The 22,679-nt window shown below is 38.6% G+C and overlaps 2 protein-coding genes across 3 annotated transcripts in view; one reads left to right on the top strand and one right to left on the bottom strand.

Annotated features, from left to right (window-relative positions):
* Positions 1–239: 239 nt before the first annotated feature.
* Positions 240–22,592, top strand: ASB14 (ankyrin repeat and SOCS box containing 14). Of its 2 annotated transcripts, XM_068163691.1 has the most exons (9): positions 240–444; positions 954–1,004; positions 2,324–2,460; positions 2,555–2,713; positions 4,845–5,090; positions 6,600–6,771; positions 7,649–8,192; positions 9,043–9,196; positions 9,956–11,034. In XM_068163691.1, the coding sequence occupies exons 1-9, from the start codon at positions 317–319 to the stop codon at positions 10,147–10,149; spliced, it is 1,785 nt and encodes a 594-aa protein (XP_068019792.1). In that variant the 5' UTR covers positions 240–316; the 3' UTR covers positions 10,150–11,034. The 2 variants fall into 2 exon arrangements, 1 of the variants encoding a protein (XP_068019792.1); XR_010990498.1 differs by lacking the exons at positions 240–444; positions 954–1,004 and adding an exon at positions 22,523–22,592 and having other exon boundaries at positions 2,336–2,460; positions 9,956–10,302.
* The window catches only part of APPL1 (adaptor protein, phosphotyrosine interacting with PH domain and leucine zipper 1), a 28,998-nt gene continuing 17,348 nt past the window's right edge, over positions 11,030–22,679 (bottom strand). The window contains exons 14-22 of the mRNA XM_068163689.1: positions 22,560–22,651; positions 21,816–21,998; positions 19,455–19,504; positions 18,920–19,094; positions 18,785–18,821; positions 17,664–17,810; positions 17,368–17,418; positions 16,942–17,031; positions 11,030–16,401 (exon numbers count right to left, since the gene is read on the bottom strand). Coding sequence (XP_068019790.1) covers positions 16,252–16,401; positions 16,942–17,031; positions 17,368–17,418; positions 17,664–17,810; positions 18,785–18,821; positions 18,920–19,094; positions 19,455–19,504; positions 21,816–21,998; positions 22,560–22,651 — 975 coding nt within the window. The 3' untranslated portion in view covers positions 11,030–16,251. The remainder of the gene's footprint in view (positions 16,402–16,941; positions 17,032–17,367; positions 17,419–17,663; positions 17,811–18,784; positions 18,822–18,919; positions 19,095–19,454; positions 19,505–21,815; positions 21,999–22,559; positions 22,652–22,679) is intronic.

The following is a 22,679-nucleotide window of genomic DNA, read 5'->3' as shown; positions in this document are numbered from 1 at the left end:
TTTCTCATAATTAATGCCAGAACAAGTAGCCATTCTGTATGTTCAGTCTGTGGAACAGAGATAAAAGCTAGCGTGCATTGAAATAGAAAACCTTTATTCTGTTTTAAATAGAAAAACTCTTTGAAATACTTGGAAGAAGGCTGGGCTTCCTATTGGGAAGTTCTGGTTCATTTATTTTAAACTGTGTTTCATTTCTCCTGATACTTAGTGGTCACTATTTCTATTACTCCAGATTCAGCCTGAAGATTTAATATCTGGTTGCAATTTGAAAGCGGTATTGCCCTACAAAAAGTGATCCAGATTGTGCTGATTTGCCATGTATAATTCCACATATGTGCTGGATAATGATTCTGATGAGGAAATCTCTACCCAGCAAGCTATTCAGGAAAGCTTGCAAGATAGGCTTAAAATGGAAACAAGTGGCAGTTCAACAGAAAATGGAAGGTAATAAGTTACTTCTATTTTGGATGTCTTCTTGGCATTATTATAAACATGTGGCAACCTTATTTTCCTTTGTGACTCTGTATGTAGTGTCGCTCTGACCTTGTCTTATTGATATGACCTTCTCTTATGGATACTGGAAACCACTGGTAGCTCACTTGTTCTGAACTCTCCCTGAAGAAGTATACCCATTTCTTCAGTGAAGAGCAATGTATGAAACTTTCAGGTGACATATTACATCAATATCTAAATGAGTGCAAGGCTTTATGAAGAAGATAAGTATGTGACATAAAAATAGATTGGTATGGGAGCTTTTCCTCATTTTAGTATTTAATTGTTGACCTTTGTTTGAAAAATCCAGTATTTACAGTGGCAGGGGGAGACCCTAACAAACCTGCATAATTTATAGAAATCTAATGTGCAGTCTAGACTGGAGAATTTAAATTAAGGTGTGATTTTATCCTCAACTTCAGAGTGATTTTTGATTTCTCACTTTTGTTCTGTTTATGCAGTTTCCAGTATATTGCAAGTAAGGAACATGGAAAGATAATTGCAGCAATTCGGACAGTTAAGTACAAATACACCGTACTTCTCTAGGAATCCCTTGGGTGTTGCATTGCTGAGCAGTGTCTGTGGTTCATGTGTGTGATCACCTGATTTAAGTCCACTTTTTTCTTTGTATACTGTCAGGAGGAGTAAGGCAACTGAAAACAGAACATCCAAACCCCACCTTATTAGAAACGGGCAGTGGGATGGGCTCAAATGACACTCCTCTCAGGAATTCCAGTGATTCATCTCCTGGGACTAGGGAAAAATGCTAGGCCTTTATTGTAAAAATAAGCATCAGGATGGCAAGGTCCCTAGTCAGTTAATACTTCATAAAAGCATATGCCACTTTGTGAGATACTTAGTTTTAAATCCCTCCTCCTTCTCTACTTGAGGAGTGTTCCAGAACTGTTCCTTAACTGCCAGAATTCAGTGTATTCCTGTATGAGATGGTCTTAGTCCTCTGAAAATTCTTTTTGTGGTATAATCAATTTATATACTGAGTCACAGAGATAGCTGAACAGTGAGCATAAGTAGTAGAGTTGTTTGGACAGCAAGTATGGCAATGGGGAACCTGCAGTCCAGTTCGTGCAGGCATCATGCCATAGAGATATTTAGTGGAGAGGGAATCAAGAAACCAAGTGTTTTCTGGAAAAACAAATGCAGTAAATGTTCCCTGCATGGTAGAGAGTGTGTCTAAACTGGTTACACTTGCTGTCTGGTGTTTTGAATATATAATTCTTCCATATGTAGGAGAACAGCAGTAGAGACTGAAAGCGGTGTGTCCCCTCACCCTGTAGTTGCAATTAACTGAAGTACAGAATGCCTAACGGAATTAAAAAAAGGAGCAGAAACCAGGCCTCTATTTAAACAGACATTCCAGCCAATGAAGCTTTGCTGGTTTTTGATGAGCTGTAAAATGGTGTTGTTAAAGATCCAGTAAGATTGTTGATAAAAGCAGGATAAACCATACAGTTCTCATCTCTGTAAAATCAGCTTTATTTTACTTTTGCCAAACTAAATATTTTTTTCCCACAGAATCACTAGGACACCTGTTTATACGTTAAAATTCAATGCATTGTTGTTCATGAGAGGATTGTATGTGAAATATTCTAATCATACTAAGTAAGTTTTGTCAATGAATGACTCAAAATGCTTTGTGAGTCGGTGCCAATCATTGTTCCATTCATGTAAACCATTCTCTGATTAAAAATTGCTTTGACAAAGCAAGTTGTTTATTCTAGATGCACTAATGGGATAAATTATATCAAATATGTTAGTTACCTTAATTGTGTTTTGTGATGAGTAATGCAATATGTATCTGTCCTTAAAATACCACAGGCCAAGAAGAAGCCTTGATGAAGTTGGTGAGGCACAGTTCTGCTTTTGAGGATGCAGATCAGCGAGGCTGGCTTCCTCTGCATGAAGCTGCAGCACAGAGAAATAAGAACATCCTTGAAATAACTTTGAAAGGTACAGAGTCCTTTGAGGTTTACACCACAAAATTACAAAGTTGGGTTTGATGAATCGTCCAGCTTCAAATACATTCTACTTTTCTGTATTTCAGCCTCCCCTGCCATTACATGGGAACATACCACTCTGAAAGGGGAAACACCTCTCTTGGTGGCGGTAAGGAACTGCTTAGTAGACAATGTCAGCTTTCTCTTGTTCAGTGGCTGCAATCCCAATGTTAAGAATGAAGAGGAAGATTCTCCTTTAGTTATGGGTGAGTACCTTGTTTAGGGGTGGAGAGGTGAGAGAATGAGGTGAGATTGTAGTTATATATTTTAGGTTTCAATTTGACACACCTGGCTTCAATGTAAAAAATGTTTTACTATGAGGAGCAAAAAAAGTTAATCTCAGTACTGGCTTTGTCAGTCTCTGTCTGTTTTTCCTCAGAAGATATCAAGGCTTTGAATGAGGTGGCAATTTCAAGTAAGGGACTGTGGCCACAAAGTGATTAGTATTGTTTATTAACTGAAGTATAATCCTTACTAGTCTACTAATATATTGGAAACAGAGAACTAGGAGAGGGTACAAATCTTTCCCCAAAATGTGATCTAATGCAGGGAAGTCCAGATGCCTACTATTTTCTGTTCCTCATTTGCAAAGAGTTGGAGGTTTTCCTCAGAGAATCATATAGATTTCTCCATGAAGTGCGGAGTGTCTTCCTTCTGCTTTCCATGGTATCATATATGCAGTGGTAGCCAGATAACCAGGTCCTCCTGCTTCTTTGTGCTATTACTGCTCTTCATGTTTCAGGCATAAACTATTCATATTCTTTGCTCATACGATCTCTCTTTCATTGCATCAGCTTCTCTTTTCCCAAAAACCTTAGTAATTGATTTTGTATGCATTATGTGGAGCAATAACCAATGTTTGTCCCTGTTCTGATGTTGTTGAAATGAATCCAAGTATGACAAGTGAAGAAGCTGGCCAGGCCTAAATTCTTGGTTCACTTCTCTCTGAATTTTTTAACTGAAGGTCTTAATATCATGCTTAGTATGAATGCCTTTTTAGTTTGATTGTGCAAAACAACTTGACTTGTAAAGAACTATATTTTGCCCAGATGTTTCTTATAAATGTTTCATGTTCATATCAGTTGCTTCCTTCAGTTTGGGCTGTGATGCTGTTATTCTTTCCGAGTCCTAGCCAAAAAGAAAAACAAAAGTGGGTTCTCATTATCTGAGTTCTCAAGGAGCACTGTAGGTTTCTTGAGCAAACCTGTAAGTTTTCACAGGTGGCAGGGTGGTTTTTCAAAACTGTTGTTAAAGGCAGAGGAAAAAGCCTACCAGCCATCTTTAGGACCCCCAGTCCATCCTTTTGAAATTACTAAATCTTCTGGTCAGGGCCACCATCTTAGAAAAGATGTAGGGGATTTCTGGATACTGTAGAATCAGTTCACTCTAGTAAAATGGTTCACTCTAGTAAAATGCACCATCATCCAAGAAGGGGGTGTGTGGGATTTATCTACAGGGGCCATTACAGATAATGGCACATCACAGGTTATAGCATGCTGTCAGTGGTATTTCAAACAGCTGCAGCACATGAAGCTTCTCTGCCTAATCTCAGTAGAGGGTACATACTGTTTGAAGATCAAAGAGGGAAGGAAGGAAAGCTGTTGCCTGTTCATTCCATCCACTGGAGCCAATGCAAGTTATTAATTTAAGATGCTTACTGACTGAACAGCTCAGATTTATCAAGCTAAGAAGGTCTATGGCACAGTCATTGTAAACTTTTGTTGTATTATGGCAACTGCTTAGGAAGATGAAACCTGACCACACCAAGTTCCTGTTTGTGGTCTCCATGTAGCGGCAAGGAAAGTTGGATTCTGCTGCACTACCAAACTCAGCGTGGGACTACAGAAAGAAAATGAGATTACCATGAAATTACTCATTAGTATAGTTAGTGTTATCCTGGAGACAAAGAGCAGAACCTTTCAGTGTTGTGTGATGCTTCTCAGTACATAACTAGTGTTGCCAGAAACAGCTGGAGCTTTCCTGGACTACCATATAATAGAAGTCAAAGTGCATAGGACAAGCTTGAGTAATTCTCTGGCTGTGACTGCCCTAGTTCAGGCCCAGCTGGCAGCTGAGCTCCATGCAGGTGCTCACAGAACTGCCCTCACCCCTGCCTCCAAGTAGAATGGGAAGGAGAATCAGGAGTGAAAAAACCCCAAAGCTCCATGGGTTGAGATAAAGAGAGACTTTAGTAGAACAATACTCTGACACACCTGTCTTTCCTTATGGTGAAAAAAAAAAGAGAGAGGAAAAGGGAGAAAAAAAGAATTGCCAAAAAAATCTTAACCCTATCCTAGCCAAACCCAGGACACTGATGCTTCACTTCTTGTCTTACAGCAATTAAACACAATTCATATGAGATTGCCTCCTTGTTGATAAATTCTGGTGCCAAAGTGAATTTGCAGTGTGCTCACAAGAGGACTGCTTTACATGAGGCAGCCAGACTAGGCAGGAAGGATTTGGTGAAACTTCTTCTTCGTTCTGGAGCGGATCCTGACCCTCGCAGCGGATATGGGCTCACACCTCTAGCACTGGCTGCACAGGTCGGACATACAGAAATTATGGAGCTCTTATTGCAAAAAGGTGAGACTTTATTATATAGGATTTTGCAGCAAGAGCAAGCTGAAGGTGAGGGTCTGTCTTGCCAGTGTGTAAATACCTAATGGGATGGTGCACAGAAGACACTGCCAGATTCTTCTCAGTGGTGCCCAGTAATGGAACAAGAGGCAATATAGGCAGCTACCGAAAAATAGTCATTTCTGTCTGAACATGAGAAAACATTTCTTTCTGTGAGGGTAGTTGAACGGTGAAACAGGTCACTCAAAGAAATTGCTTAGTCTCTGTCTGTGGAGATACTAAAAACCTGGGGAACACTCCCCTGGGCAACTTGCTGTAGCTGATCCTGCTTGAGCACAGGTGTGGACTGAGTGGTCTCCAGAGCTCCTTTTCAACCTGAATTTTACAACTCAGTAAATTGATTTAATAGCATGAAGATTCTGTGACGCTGTTCTTCAAGTAGAAATTGTAAGCCCCATGTTAGTACTGAAACATTTAAAGCCCAAATGAGACAAAAGGAATCCTCTTTCGAACAGAGACAGAATTATTTCTAAACATAGAAGCAAAAGATTGTTCTCAGCTTGGCAGTAGGTAAAACTTGGCATTACTGAGGTGAAAGGAAATGAGCTGTTGCCACGTACATCAGTATACAGCCTGGTGTGTTAATGGATCCAAACATATGCTATATATATTTTTAGAGATTACTTGCTTGGAGCAAACCAGTAACAGTTGCCAGTGAATGCATTGCAAAACTGCAGGTAAATTGGGCACATTGGATGGCATCTTAATTTATTTTAAGACTTTTATTGGCAAATCATGTGAGTTGAGGCCCATCTAAACAATTCCCTGTCTGATTTTAATGAAGAGAAATATATGTGTGCATTCTGTGATTTGATTAAAACTGATTATTAGAAAATACACCTTCAGCAACAGCAGCAGAAGTAACTTTCCTTTACTAAAGAAAATAAAATTATATCTGCAGCAAGAGGATTGTTGCCATAAAGGCCCAGTCAAGATCTCTATAAAAAAATACAATAATATTTTAGTGAGTATTCATTGTTTTGCAATGTGATATTATTTTCTCATCTAGACAGGTTGCCATAGGGAAGACCTGAGAAGAAGGCGGGGAATTGGTTGTGATGGCTCAGGAATGCTGAAACTGGATTGCATGAACTGTTTTGATATTGGGGTCTCTCATAGTAATATCAGTCTGCTCATTGTGAAGTAGAACAAATAAAATGCATTGTATTAAACAGAGGAAATGGTGGTGTGAGTAAGAACCAAACCTCTTGCTTGCCCATTTCTTCCAGCAAGTCTTACTGTGTAATTGTGTTCAAAAGAACTTAGATGGTCTTGTTCCCAGGATCACATGAACACACCTAAACTCAAGAATGCTACATGAAGGTTTATACCTATAGTGGTTTTATTTGGTGAAGAATAGAATTTACAATACCTTGTCACTGGAGGATTTGAGATATTAATAACTGCTGGTTATTTACAGTGACTACTGTGAAAATCCTTGATGCTTCTTTCCAGGTGCAGATGTTCTTTCACAGGCAATAGACTGTGCTTCTGTATTGTTTGAAGCAGCAGGAGGAGGAAATCCAGATTCTCTGCGTCTTTTACTAGAATATGGGGCTGATGCCAATGTACCAAAGCACTCAGGTCATTTGCCAATCCACAGAGCTGCATATAGAGGACACTTTCTGTGAGTTACTGTACTTCAAAATGAAATAATGGTGACACCGAAAAATTAACTTTGTTAATTCTATAGCTTATTCAAGGCAGGCCACAAATCTGTAGTTTTGTAGGAGGAATGATTTTTGACCAGGTAAATATGATTTTTTTTTGTGGCTGAATGTAAGAGAGAATGTCAGGATAAAATCATCGTCTTAGGATGAGCACACTGATTTCCCCATTTATCAGAAATAGTAGCACTGTCTAGTCTGATGTTGAGGTTCTTGTGATGACATCACTCTCTTTGGTTATGCCTCATCTCCATTCCATCACAAGAAGGTAAACAAGCTGTTAGACTTAGGGGGTGAGGGTTATCCCTCTTTTAAAGACTGGAAGGTTACTAGAAGATATTTACTCTAAAATCACCATCGGTGAAAAACAGATCTTCACTACTAGGAGTGCTGCGCTGTGGTTAAGAATCTGAAGATTCTTAATTCTTATGTTAATATTTTCTGTATAGTCATTAAATTGTATTTAAACTTGGAGGTGTTGTGTATATCAAATGATATATGTGTTCATTAATTCCCTGATTCCCAGAAGTTAAACAATAACACTGTGCTCTTGACATTCAGGAAAATCTTCTCTAGAGAAGGAATCTTCATTTCTCTAGCAAGGATTTGGGTTGTTCAGGAACGATAGGATAACAGAATGATGTTTTATGTGTAGTAGTTGTCACACATCAGTATCCATGTGCTTGTTAGCATTTAAAGTCATGCCGGAGGTATAGCATGCCACAGGGCTGATTTGGTAGATTAAGATGACTGCATACAATCATGATGAGTTCAAAGACTGAGCTAAGTGAAACAGTATGTTTAAGATTCTGAGATTTTCTTCTTCTAATTCTTCAGAGCCCTAAAAAATTTGGTTCCAGTTACTAATTTTGATGCCATTAAAGAAAGTGGGATAAGTCCAGTTCATTCAGCAGCAGCAGGAGCACATCCTCAGTGCCTTGAGTTTCTCCTCAAATCTGGGTTTGATGCCAATTTTATGTTGGATCAGAGAGTTCGCAAAGGCTACGATGACCACCGGAAATCAGCATTGTACTTCGCCGTTTCCAACGGGGATATCTGTTCAACAAGATTGCTATTGAAAGCTGGAGCCCTGACAAACCAAGATCCCATCAACTGTCTCCAAATAGCCTTGAGAATGGGCAACTATGAGTTAGTGAATCTTCTGCTCCGACATGGGGCTAATGTCAATTACTTCTGCAGAGTGAATACAACGCATTTCCCATCAGCTCTACAGTATGCTTTGAAAGATGAAGTCATGCTAAGAATGCTGATGAACTATGGGTATGATGTGCACCGCTGCTTTGATTGTCCTCAGGGAAACAGGTCACATTCCCAGTATGTGACTGATGGATGGACATCTACTGTTATCAAAGATACAATGGTAAGTGTATCAGATTGCTTTATATGTTGTTTTAGTACCAGTGTCCTTCCCCAAACTAAATGAAAGTGTACATGATGCAGTGTCAGAAAAGAAGTTTTGAGACTGTAAGGCAGTTTACACATAAAGATAGGAAGAGAAAAGCTTTTAAAATAAGATAGTGGCATGAGATCTCATTCACGATAGCAACTGGCCATGAACAGTAGCTATGAATTGTGAAAATACAGTTAATGATACACTAATGATCAGTACAGAAGGGGCTCTCTGGCACAGTTACACTTATGCTATGAAAGCATGGACCTGCTGGTTGGCTGGCTGGGTTGTCTTGTACCATAACACTGTTGTAAGGATGTAAACATGCCCTGGTGCTGGTGTGACAAGAACTGGGCAGAAATTAACCACCCGGGACCAGTGTAAAGAGGTCCCTAGAGACATGTATCAGTGTCCTTCTTTTGCAGTTTACAAAGTATCCAGAACATCATAAACCCTTTTTTAACTTGAAGATAAGAGGATGTGGCCTGCACTGGTGGTTCCCCCTGTTCAGCACACTGGGACACAGGTCTAAATTCCACTCAGGAAGTGGTGGCACTTCTTTTTAAGCACTTAGTTACCAAATACACAGGTGCTTGAGTTCATTTTTGGATCTAGTACAAAATGCCAATCGGTCAGATACTCAGATGCCATTAGTGAGATTTCATGCAAGTGTGATAAGCTCTAGCACTCCCCTGGCTGAGAGTGCCCACATTCTTCCTGGTGTCCTGATGAAGTTCTTTGATTGCTCTTGTCACGCAGAGGCTGAAGTAGTTTACAGGAATAGTGAACACTATCCTATTAAACATTTTGTTTCTATCAGTTCTGTGAAGTGATAACCTTGTCATGGTTGAGGCATCTATCTGGGAAGGTGGTGCGAATAATGTTAGATTACGTTGATCATGTCAGCATCTGCTGGAAGCTAGCAGCAGTTCTGAAAGAACAAGAACTCTGGCCAGACATCCATTTGATTTTACGTAAGTATCTGATGTTCACATTTGAAATGGCCCAATAGCCTGTTCTGAGACTGGGGTGTCTTTCCTTGGTAGTACTTGAGTTTTTGTTTTCTTTACCTTAGACTGGTGCTTTGCTTTACCCTTGTTAGCCAAAAGTTATGCTCTGTGGGATTCAAACTTAAGTTTCTCTTACAGGAATGATAGAAAGGAACTGCACCATATATAGAGAATACATGGGAACTTTATTTACAAGGTAGCCAACACTATCCACTTCAGGGGCAGAAAAGCTGTTCCCCCTGCCACAAGTTGGTGAAAGAAATCCAATAAATCAATTTTTGAGGGATTTCATTCTAGTTAAGATTACTTCTGGTTTTGCTTGTAGATGTATTAAATAGTGACTCAAAATTATACCTTTAGTAGATTCTTCAAGTGTGCAGAAAACAGGCACTGGTTGTTTGGGATTAAAGTATATTCCCTAGACTTTACTACTTAAACTTGCATTAGCCTACTTTTAGCCAACCTGACAGAAATACAATCTGTTGACTTAGCTGACAGTGATTATAACTGAGAGATGCATGGACTGAGATAAAAAGGCTAGATCCTGCCACGTCCTGCTGTCCAGGGACAGTCACATTCATTTTATGTCTCTTCACAAAATGAATATGCAGCAAACCGGAAAGAAAGCTTTTGAAAGGTAGCAGAGTATTGGATACATACATCTTGTACAGAAATTGTACAAGATCTAGTAACTAACTAATGCCAACCTTGCCTCATTTCTAGGGAATCCTCGCTCCCTGAAGCACCTTTGTCGCCTGAAGATACGGGAATGCATGGGCCGGTTGCGTCTCCGCTGTCCTGTCTTTATGACCTTTCTCCCACTGCCAAACCTCTTGAAAGACTATATCCTGTACAAGGAGTATGATCTATATGGACAGGAAAACTTTACAGGAGCCTACAACCTCAGCTGTACCTAACTGATTAGTTCTATATTTTGATGGGAATGTTGACATGGGTAAGACTGTCTTGTGCAGCTGCATTTTTCTTTTGGCATTTTATCTCCTATGTGTATTAAGGAACACCAGCATTTCCCTCTCACCCCCTGGACTAAATGGGGAGAATCCTAAAATGTAAGTATTGATGATGCCACTCTACATATCTACTGGAATACGAACTACCTGAAGTTATGACAATAGTATTTTGAATGCTTGCTGTGAAACACCAAGGAGCTGTAAAATGTAGGTCTGCAGATCTTGTGTTACTGCAAAGCTAAAGCCTGTTGTTACAGGTGACACAACCCCTACTGCAAGGTTGATCTAAGGGTTTAGTGACAGGTCAGGAATTAACTAAGCCTAGGAAGGGGCATAATGCTTTTTCTCTTGTGCTACCCTTTCTCTTGCTAAAAATACTTTTTATGTGTCAGGTCCTACAGTGAAGTTCTGAAGAGCAGCCTAAGTGGATTTTTTTTTTTACCCAATTAAGACCACATTCTAAGCAGTGAACTGGGATTAACAGCTACAGCAAGCTCTGCTTATCAGAGCAGCTGCTGTGAGATGCCAATGTTTCAACAAGGCACTCTTTCTGTAACACGTTAGTCCTCTCTCCTGTTCTCAGCTATTGCTGGATTTTAGCTGGTATGTGTTTTGGTTACTCTCTCTGATACAGTGCTGTCCAAAGCCATGCTTGCATTTTTTGGAGTTTCTCTTCATACAGTTGGGGCACTACGTCAGCAGTCACAGCTGTCTTTGGCAGTCTTGCATACTACATCCAGCCCCACGTCTTGCCTGCCCTTTCCCCTAGGACTGCAGCTGTCAATGTGTATATTAGAGAAGAAAGAAAAACAGTTCATCAACACTCTGGCATTAGTAGTATTTATTCCTTCATTATCAAGTAAGCATAGATTTATTTTTTTCTAGTTATACATGCATCTTTATCACGGCAGTTACATAATTCAAAAGTCTGCTTTTCCCCAGAAAAATCTACAAACCTTATAAAATACAAATTTAACCATAATGTAGTTATGACTCATTGCTTTGAACATAGTGTTTATCATATCATGAAGTAATGAAGACCGTGAATGTTATGTATCAGTACCCTTCTTACTGGTTGTGCTGGTATTGCCTCTGTACATGTGAACTCTGACCATTATCATAACCACAGCTCTGCAGAGTGCTACACAGTGTCATGTGCACTGAAGAGCCAGCTGCCATGGTAAGGATCTTCTTCTAATGTTCAGTCTTTGATTGTTGCAAAAATGAGTTATCAGCTTTCCCAAGTACAATAGCTTTGTCTGAAGTTACCTGGCTACTCTGATTACAGTTAAGAGAGCTGAGATACACTTTTAACAACCCAGGGACAAAACTGCATCTTAAAACTTAGTTTGATGGAAGGGTATGGATCCTGTCACCAATACTGACTTCCTGGAAGTCAGTATTAAGAAAAATGCAGGAGGTTTTTGCACCAGTACAAATCCCACTGAGAAAGTTACTATAGTTAAGCTTTTACTTATCTACAAAATGCTGGCTGAAGCCCTGGCAGAATATGTTCACTATCCATGTTTCCAAGATGAAGACACGACAATCAACATGGACTTAAGTTTGCCACTGGAGTGTTTTAATACAGCTACTCAGGGAAAATGTGCAAGTCAGTCTCAAACATGGCAAAAATCACTTAAACATCACTAGAACAGGACCAGTCCAGAACATCATCATAAGAATTTGACCACTCCACTCTATTATAAAAATTACTTGAAAGATTGTACAAAATCCTTGGCTTGCAATATAAACTTGATTAGGAATACAAGTGCATTCACAATGACACACTGACTTATCTTGTCATGACAACTTAGATACCACTGTGGCAGGAAAAAAACATCAATTTACTGCTTGATTAAAACAAAAAGCCTTGGAGACGAATTGACTTGCAAGAGATTTTGTAAAACAGAGCAACAGAAAGAATAGAAAATAGCAGCTCTAGCTGTTAAGACTAGACAGTATCTACTAAACTCACTAAGCAGAGGCAGGTTTTCTTTGTGAATTCTTTCTGAAATAACAAGAGACTACAGTGTAGCAGTTTTCTCCATTGGCTTCTCCTAAAGCTTGTGGAACTAATTAATGATCATTTACTTTAAACAGAGCCAAATCTGTTTCTTTGTATCGATCTACATAAATTGTATCTTCATAAATAGCTTCAGCTGTTTGGGGATTTTTAGCCTTGGATTATGTCCATGTAAAGATTAAATCTGACAGCAGTGCAGAGGGGCAGTGTTCCTTAACTCTAAACCTTTACAGTTAGATTCTATCAAATTGTCCTGATACAATTTCAAACCTAATCCGTTTAAGGAAGTAACAGACTATCACATTCAAATTTGCTTACACTACTCACTTGTAACCTGTTATAAATAGGTAAGTTGTATATGACTCTTAACTTTCCTCTGGTTTAAACTCGGAGAAATCAGTTTGTGGCCACAGAGGAATGCTAGTTACCATCTGCAATGCAATGAAATGCATTCCCATAAGCACACTTCGTGTATTTTTTTATATTCATGTCACTACATACGTAAAGAATGTATGTAGCTTGAAACAAGTGACAGCAAGACTTCCTTGGGCTGCTGTGTGTAGATCTACAGAATGTAGCAAACTTAGCATCCCTTCACCTAAGGGAAAATTTGTGGCAGTAACTATGAGGCTGCTATTAGCAACTTAAGAAGTTAGTCCTAAACAACACAGTTGATTCAGTGCCTATACAAAGCCACCTGAAAACCATGTACTTGAAAGACTATTCCCAGGAGTCTGAAATAATAGCAGATGCCTATGAAGCAAACTACAGCTTCAGCTGGAAGGGCTTGAAAAAACAGTGTCTAAGTACAAGGCAATAGGAAATAACTACCCAGGAAAAATAAATTACAGGTGAGGAAACCAACCTGTAATTTACTTACAATAATAACGTGCTCAGGTGGTGAAATCCTACCACAGTAGTTCTGAGGAGAGCCTGAGGTGTTTAAATTAAAAGTCATATTGCAAGGAAAATACTGAGCACTTCATTTTTTCACTGAAAAAAAAAAGTTTTCCTGTGTAGTAGTTCTAAACCCTGTAGGAAAAACAGAACCAAGTATTTTTTTTTATTCTGGGGGGAAAGGCTATTTTTTTACTTTAAGGTAGTTCAATTAGAGCAAACCAACTGCTATTCCACTGCTAACCCACTGCACCATTGCCATTTAATTTCCTGTCTCTTCTGGCTGCCATTTGCTTTTGCAGCTTTCATGATTCTCTCAGATGCCTTTGCATCTTTTTGCTCACTTTACAGCAGGGAAACTCTCCTAAATAAGCACAATCCTTCCCTCACCCCCCCACATTGCATTCATGCATACCCATCTGTTTTCTTCAACTGCTCTGTTCAGTCATTTCCCCTTTTTTCAGTGGGGAGTCATCCTACACAAACGAGATGCACTTCAGCTCCCAGGCTGTTTTTTTAAATCCCTACATTTAATGGCAAAGAGGGAAAGCCCAGAAAGCAAATAGAATAATTTCAATCATATATTGCTACATCTGAAGAATCCCATGACAAGTAAATTCATCTGCCAACTTTATTCTCCCAGCTTCTTCCTCATATTTGCAGATTTATGTCTAAAGTAGTAATGGTAGGTTGCAAGAGTAATCCAGTTTTCTGACATTTCTTAAAAACAGCTAATGCAAACCAGGCTATGCATCAGAAATACTTCTGATGAGATTGGTTATCTGTTAACTGCTTCCATGGGGAGCTAGGGCTATTGCAGCTCAATGGTTAACACAGCCCTGCTTTGACAAGCTAGGGGACTATAGACTAGAGACCACTGATTTTATATTCTTCTCATGCTGTTTCAAAATTACTTCATCTTCAGCATGTACTTGAGGAAGACACAGCAACCTTGAGCTATGCTATCATATTATTTGACAGAAAACAGAAATATCAGTAAGTAAAAACAGTCAAAATAAACAGAAAGAAATGTGAGCTGGAATGATTTTCAGAGACAAACGATGGCTGCCATGCAACTATCTGTAAGCTCAGGCACAAAATGGGGCGGGGGGGGGCAGAAATCAGATTTGCTCCATCTCTGTACCTTTCTGTTGTCAAGAATAAGGAGCTTCCAAGGATGACAGCTAGGCATAGATTATCTGAAATAAAAATGCCACTCTTTTTTAAGTAAAAAGCCTCAGATTTGTGTGGTCTATGTGAGAGTGACTTGGCCAGACTGGGCAACAGCAAGAGCAGGTACTTCTGCAGGTGACTGGCTACTCTGGAGATGAAAAATGTACTGGAACAGGAGTTGCTGACTAATACAGCAGTTAATGGCACAGGCTCTCTGCTGTCTAGCCTTACCCTCCTCTGTAAGGCAGCTGTACAGGGACCCCTCCTGAGGCTATTCAAGCCCTTCCCCAGGCTGTGGCACCAGTAACATCAGCTGCCCAGACTACTCTAGCTCCTGCTGCAGGAGCAGCCTCAGCACATCAGTACCTCTGTTAGTCCAGCCCAGGTACTGCTCCCTTCTCCTTGTGAGTTTCTGCAAAGAAATGCACATCTCCAGCATAAAGGGCAGGAGCAGACTGGCTTCTTTAGCCAACACAGGGCCAGTCCAGTGGGTGAGGAGAGTGGAGGATACTAACCCCCTATGCACCTACAGACATCTAACAGTGAGGTCCTGAGATTGCTCAATTTGCCAGCAATGAGCAGCTGGGCTATCAATCACCCAGTGATGGGGAGATACCCTGGAAACTGCTTCCATTCCTGAACACCAGAAATGCCCTGCAATGAACTGTAAAACACTCATAACCATTATAATATAACTTGGAGTATAAGTATATTCTTCTCTTTCTACATTTCCTGTTATTTTCATGCCATTATTAGAGAGATATTTTCTGTTCCACTGGATTTTAGTAGTTATAGTAATTAGTGCAAAAATAAATATTTCTCTTCAAACAAGTTTTCTCTTCTGGATCAAAAGGTGAATGTGTATTTAGTACTATACAAAATAAATATTATAGAGAGGGTATGGAACACAGAGTTCAGATTACAAGCTGTAAACAGATATGCTTTGAAAAATGCTTTAGAAGGTTGACTCTAAGATGGAGGATTAGCAAAGTCCCTTCAGAGCTAGTACATTGTGTTTGCAGAAGCAATTTCCATAGAAGACGTAAAGAGCCTCACCTCACTTTCAGTAAATGTAGTGTACTGGTGGCAAGGCAATTACAGATTCAGAAGATTTTTTCAAATGATGGAATTCAAGATGTTCCTGCAACTCTAAGCATGGTTTATAAAATGTGAACTCAGAAGCCTACAGCTTTTTATTAGGGGGAAATAGCCAGGAATGTGGCACTTGTATTACAAGAATATACGTGTTTGTCATGTCATTCGGTAAAGAATGCTTTACCCATCCCTCATGCAGCAAAGTGCAACTGCTTCCATCAGCTCTTACCTAGGTCTGACAGTATATTTTTTTTTCTCCTGTTGAAAGAAGTCTTTCATCATTATATTCACCCCCAACAAATCAGGACAGTATCATACAGTGCAATATGAAACAAAACCAAGACCTTTCTGTCTAGAAGTATTGCACATCTCATTGATGTTAATAAGGATTTTTCTTTCTAAATCTAGAAATGGTTATGTGCAACAAACTAGCTAAAACTTAGCACTGTCTTATTTGGACATCCATGTCTGTTTCAGCAAGGTGTTCTCCATACTACAATGTAAAGAATAAATTTCAGTGTACTGCTGAAGTCCAATGAGAGTTAAGTTTTGCTTCAAGAGCAGTTAATTGCACAGAGAAGTTGGTGAGGAAAGAAACCCAAGAAAGACTGCAGAGAAGCCTTGTGAGAAACATGGTAGCATCACCATGCTTCATCTGGCACAAGGAGAAATTATACTGACATGAAAATGTAAATCACTTAAGTCAGATGGAAAAATCAAAGCATAATAGGGCCTACATATTGTGAAGTGGTTTATATAATACCACAGACCCCCCCCACCTACACTTTATTTCTTGTAGGACTTGTGCCATTTCACCAGATACATCCACGGTTCCAATTTTAATGAAGCAGGCAAACTTAGGCTTCAGATTCTCTCTTCTTCTTTCCATCTTCTCCTAAATCACTGTCTTCTGACTGGCTACTGCTAAGGACTACAAATTGTCCTTCTGCGCTGCTCTGGTTCGATCTGCTGGAAGCAGCTATCAACCGGCTTTGCTCCTCTAAGTCCTAATTTGAGAAGGGGGATTGAGAAATCAGAAAAACAGTATTAACATTAGCCATCTACAACTGAAACAGGACACCATTATTATAATTTCTAAACTATCTTTTAATACTGTCAATGGACAGCTTTGAATGCAGATTGAATAGGAAACCAAACCATTTATGTTTCAGTAGCTGGCATTAGAGCAGCTAACCCATTTAAACACCTGTACCTACAACCCACAAAGCTCAGCAGTCAGAATAGGTATCTTCATCTACAGACTGCTCCCTGCACTGTGTAATGGAACCCTTGACAGCAAATGAAGTTGTTTTGGGCCTGTGATAGTGTTCTTTTCTGGAGTATTCCTATAAACATGTCTTTGTCTCCTCAGAAGAGCTCTTTTTAAAAGCTACTACACAAAATCTGCATGGGAAACACTTCTAATCATTAAGTCCATCATGTTCTAAGAGCTTGTAGTAAAGAATATGATAGTAGAGCTTGGAGTACAAAACTGCAAAAGCAAGTAAGTAGAAAAGATAATATTAAGAAATAATGATGAAATGTACCTTTTCAATTTGTTTTTGTTTATTTAGTTCTTTTTGTTGTTTCTCTTTGACTCTGTCTATTTCTTTCTGCTTTTCTGAGGCTTTTCGATCCTAAGGAGCAAAAAATATAAGTAAGTTAAGTAACAACAGTCTGAAATGTTTGATATACTACGGACTAATGTGAGTTTGCTCAAAGCTGTTATGCCATAGGTTTGATTATTCTTCTTTTAACGGTCTGGTACATCTGTTAGAGGTAGCAAGCTGAATCCTGTCTTGAATATTGTTCCATAGTGGATTTTTTATCTTGTCTTTTTATCTTAGGTTTAAATTCTACAAAACAACACTATTACTCTGTCTAAAGGCATATTGCAGAACATCTTCTGTTACATACATTAAATATATTCTCTCCCTTCCATTCACAAGTAGCCCATCCAAAAAGTTTCTTACCAGTTCTGCATGAAAAGCAATCTGTTTTGCCAGTCCAACAGAGTCACAAATCTAAACACAGAACAGATGGAAATAATCAGAGATTCTCAGAAGAATGTCTTAAAAATTAAGCCAGATCCCCAAGTCAGATCTCTAAGTCAGATATAACAACATTTTAAAGCACTTGCAGCTACTTAAATTATCACACTGTTTACCAGTACATAAGCAGAGTGTTCTTCCATAGAAATCCCTTAGACAACCTGAATGGATCTGATGAAAACATTCAAAATTGATACAAGTACAACCCTTGCCGGTACCTTTTCCCCTTCGTTATTTGACTCAAATATATAGCAGATAGCGCTTTGGCGGCTCTCAGCTTTCCCTCCTGAAGTTCTAAGCACAAATCCAAAAAGGCGCTTGTTCTCCTGGTGTGTAGCATACAAAACTACACTGGGCAAAGGAAACTGCCAAAAGGATCAGATACAGAGACATTAAAACTGGTTCCAAATACTTCCCATGTGATGTTTCAATATACTGCACATTGATTATCAGAATATTGTAAGTGAACAACCACAGCAGAAGTTACAACCTGACCAAAATTAATTAAACAGAAAAGTAGGCTAGAAGGCAAGGATAAAGCATTTGTAAAACAGACTAACTTCTGAAACCACACTCCATGTAAGAAAAAAGGCTAACATTTGCAGTGTGATTCTGTCATCTTTGTAAATGTCAATACACTCCTGGTTGAAGAGACAATTACATTTGAAGATACAAATTGTATTTGTGGCTAAGATGTCAGTATCTAACGCCAGGTGAAGGCACTCTTTCTGCAAAACCTTTACCACAGTTAGTTCAGCTCTCCTGAATTATATAAGTAAGAAATAAAGGGGGGGAAATACTCCAAACAAATGAGCAAACCACACATCCAAATGATTTCTTACAATAAAACTATTTTGCATTCTTATTCCTAAAAGTGGTTTGACTTAGAAATTTCAAACGTATCTTTCTTTGCTCTAAGACTAAGCCATTAAGAGCTACCAAAGGTTAAGTTTTTAAATCCTGGAAGCCCCTACTTGACCTGTTGTAAATGGATAGGACAAGTTTTTCCTAACATTTAATGTGCACAGTTAGAATACCAGACCTCCATGCAGTTGATGTAGCTCACCTGTGAAGCTTACAGCTTCGGCGCAGTTTTGAACTTACTATCACAAAAATAAAGTTAAGTTTCAAAAGCCTACAAGATCTTTTGAAACTACTCCCCTTATACCTGATTTACTGGTGGGTTTCTGTCTATTTTTATTGTTTGCATTAGTCTCCTAATTTCAGGGGAAATGTGGCTGGAAATTTCAATGGTATGGGTGTTTTCTGCTAACACAGAGTAGTTTAAGTAAAATAATTACATTGCTGTTTATTTATCTTAAAATGTAGAGTTACTTACTCGTAGCCTTGTAACTTGTGTCTGTGGATCAATTAACCTAAAAATGTTTTTAGAAACAAACCAGAAAGAAAATTTTACCAAAGTGAAAGATCATTCTGTAAATAAACACCAGAGGAAGGCAGGAAGCAGACTTACTTTAAGCAGTCACAAGTGACTAACAAATGCGATTCTGTCATCCTGAAAACGTTATGGATGGCGCGAGCTGCCAGTATTTGACGCATCGTTTCGTAAACAACATCTGGACTGTCGTCAGACTTCACCTCCATAGAGCCAAGAAATCTTACAATAAATAACTGGTGAAGAATTGAATCTAAGACAAAGAAATGATTGAAAAAAGTGAACTCCATTTTGGGTTTTCCATTCAAGATCACTCAGGAAAACTCCGCACTTCTAATAACTTGGAAAGAAAGTGCTCATCCCTATGACTCAGATGGACAATTATGAAGCAGTAAGCCACAGGTTTTTCACTTGGTTTAATCAATACACAAGATACAATTAATTATTTTAAAAGCAGACTTTCAGGCAGTTGCCTGATTTAATTCAGCTTGTCTAATACCTTGCTAACGGAACTAAGCCCTTTGAAACTGGTGTTAAATTAGAAGAAGCTATAACTGGAAATAGAAAAAAAATTGGGGTTTATTTTGCATTAGGAAAAGAAAAATTCTTTTACCTTCTGTTTCAGATTTTGAGCCTCCAGATTCACCGAAAGGATTTGTGCGTCTATTAAAAAATGAGAACATTAAACGAGGAGTCAGATTACAGGAACTACTGCAGTAGTCTCATGCTGCATCAAACTAGAACATGTAATGATTTCACAGACTTGTAATCTGGAGGAATAGTGCAAAAAACCACGAGGACGAACAATTTAATCAGGAGTTAGACATTGCTATATTCCAGGGCTCAAGTTACGGAAAAAAATCATGATATTGTGGTTCTACTGTTGCCATAGAAAGCTTTGCTCACAATGTGTGGGTTGGGTTTTTTGGTTATCTGAATTAAGCTCAAGTCAAAACCTTGATAAGATTTGAAAAGATACAGTTTTAGGGGATGAAATTTCACAGAACAGCTTCAGGACATAAAGCCAAAAGCCAGTCCTTTCAGTACTCCGCAGGAGTGCCACACTTCCCATCACTGTCTCAATTTGTTGAATTACTGAAGAGAAGTCAGTGGGGGTCGTTCAAAGGCAGCTTGCTGAAAACATCACTGGGGTTTTACTCCTAGAGGGTCAAGAGAAATGTGGCTATTTCTGGCTCTCAAAGACAGAACTGCTATCAGGCACAATGAAAAGTGAAAATACTCTAGGCTTCCAAGTCTACAGTTTACAAAATCAGTAAAGCAATGCTGAAAAGAATATGGCAAATAGGGAAAGTTGATTTATAACTTATGAAGAAATAAACACACTTTCTCTCTGGCTAACTGGTAGCTGAAAAACTACTGTCAAAGAGTTCAATAAATTTCAAATTAGGTTTTAGAGGGGAGTAATGAAGGTCTCACATCTCAACAGTTCTAAAAGCTAATTTCAGAACTAAGAGAAAAAAATGTTCACTTCTCTTGTTCAGTTATACATCACATACTGCCTGCAGTTTTGTCAGTGGAATCCTTAAGGATGTCCACTTAAAATGTAATTACACTGTTCCAGACTGAACTCTGAAGTCAAGACGGTGCTGCAACAATGTTTATGTAACAGGGACTCAGTCAAGACTCAATCCATTAAATGCTGACCTGTGTAAATACACTAAAGGGAAAATATTAGCATCTTTAACTGCTCAAACTTGTCATTTAAGATTAGACTGGAACAGTTAAGTGCAAAATCTCTCAGGATCTCTCAAAAAATAAAAAAAACCCAAAAACTAAATATGTGTCATCAGTATCAGAAACTCAGTAAAGTGTTGTTGTTGGTTGGGTTTAAAAAAATAATGAATACTTCTAAAGTAGTCTGTTGCCTGTCTGTGCAAGTACTGCACTTCTTTATTGCCAGCAATGGCAAACTGAAAATGGTGAGCACAATTCTTTCTAATTTCTGCTAAGAAAAATACAACTTTCTGGAATGGAATTATAACTGATGACGTGAATTTAGCTGAAATACTGTCTTTTCCACTTCCTGGAATACAGTTCAAGTCTATCTTAAATTAATATATTCTTAAGGATCTGGCTAGCCAACTGATTATTCTGCTATACCAAACAACAACAGAAACTATATTCAAAAAATGCCAAAAACTGGTGAATATATAGATGTATAAATTTAACTGCTGTGTACCTGTGAGGTGTAACTGAAAATTCAAATCGTTTTCTAGGGGGCAGATGGATACAATACATTACTTTGACTAATCATGTAAATTAGTTTTCAGCTTTTTGTTGTTAAGAACAGCTGAATCTGCAAATATGTTTTCTTGATATCTGAATCTTGTACAGACAGTTCCAGAAATGCAATGCAGATTTACAAGTTTTTATTATTATTTTTTGAATGGGAAGCTTAAAAAAAACAAACCAGAAGTAGGATATAATATTTTTCTCTGTGGGGAAAGGGTCTTAGACAATTTTAACTTGTCTGTATATGAGATTACTCTAGAAGCCTAGATCATTTTCACTCACCTTTCAGGTTAAGAAGAGTGTCATCATATGCCATCATCACCTGGAGGCAGGGCTACCAAATTTCTCTTGAGTTTCCAAGAGGAAAAACCCAAGCTGCTGGGTGAGCAAGCAATAGGAAAGGAGAATACTTTGTGAAACCAAAAGATTAAAATGAATCAATAATAAAAGCATTAGCTGTTAAAGCAAAAAAGTCTGCTCTAAATAGAAAACTACACCTTGACACTAATGAATGTAATTAAGCCATTTAATTAGAACTCTCTTTAACAACCAAAACATTTATTTGGCTTCACTGGCCATTGTGAGTTCTGTGACACGGGTCAGGCCAAAGGCAACACTGTGTTTTGGACCTACAGCCTGGACATGCTTTTTGTGTTTGTTTATTTTCAAATTACAAACATTAACTTTAGGGATTTTTTTTCCTTCTCTCTACATCTCCTACCTGCCCGACTGCCCTGAAGATTTTGCTTGACCAGGTAGATCTTCACTAACTGGAGATATTATGTCAAACTGTATAGGAGTGTCTGGGGCAACAAGCGAATCCAAGGAAAGTGCTGATAAAGTTGCTGATTCAGAGCCCAGTGACCCTGTGCTGCTAGTACGAACTGCAGGAGGACGAGATTGTCTAGAAAAAACAAAATGAAGATAGCTTAGCTCCAGGTTGGTTGATGAAAAATTAAACCATATGAAAACCAAATACAATATTCCAAAGTTTGGATGTGAAACAAACAGAAAATCAGAATTCTGAAGATCAGGGTATAGTAAACAAAAACTAAGTCCACATTCCTAGTCAAATTGTGTAAGTTAAAGTTACTACTTGAGTTAGTAATTGCACCAGATTATATGAAACTTTACATGTGATTATATGTAGATCTTAAAACAATCTGAGGTCTGCTTCCAGGAGTTGGACCCATTAAGAAAAAATTCATTACAGATTCATAAACCAAACCAGATATATGATGCAAACAACAGAACTGTCCAGACAGCTGAAAATCTGGCTTACTTGTAACAATGGCTGCTAAACAACATTGAAAAGGTGAGTTCAAGAAATTTTCCTCCAGACTATGAAAGATTCAGTTACAAGCATACAAGTTTTGTTGTGTGTTTGGATTTCTTTTCCTGAAACTTTATCCAGGATTCTCTTTGTAGATGTGCTCTTCAAATGACCTCTAGCTCTTTAACTTACACGGCTGGCCGCATGCTCTCATGCCTCTGCTGAAAGGAAGGAGATGGAGTAACCGCCTCCAGAGCTGACTGATTTACACGTGCAGCAATTTCCTACAGTAGAGAGATGGGAGAGAGTAAC

This window comes from Melanerpes formicivorus, unplaced genomic scaffold (genome assembly GCF_026170545.1).
Source record: "Melanerpes formicivorus ecotype bairdi unplaced genomic scaffold, bMelFor1.0.p_v2 SCAF_74, whole genome shotgun sequence".
Taxonomy (NCBI): Eukaryota; Metazoa; Chordata; class Aves; order Piciformes; family Picidae; genus Melanerpes; species Melanerpes formicivorus.
This window is presented reverse-complemented; position numbering and strand designations above follow the sequence as displayed.

What these genes read in the sequence shown, in the direction of transcription:
- ASB14 (XM_068163691.1), top strand. Translation starts at nt 317, where the DNA reads ATGTATAATTCCACATATGTGCTGGATAATGATTCTGATGAGGAAATC. An exon ending in GGAGCTCTTATTGCAAAAAG is followed by an intron (nt 5,091 to 6,599) that starts GTGAGACTTTAT and finishes GCTTCTTTCCAG; the next exon opens with GTGCAGATGTTCTTTCACAG. An exon ending in GCATATAGAGGACACTTTCT is followed by an intron (nt 6,772 to 7,648) that starts GTGAGTTACTGT and finishes CTAATTCTTCAG; the next exon opens with AGCCCTAAAAAATTTGGTTC.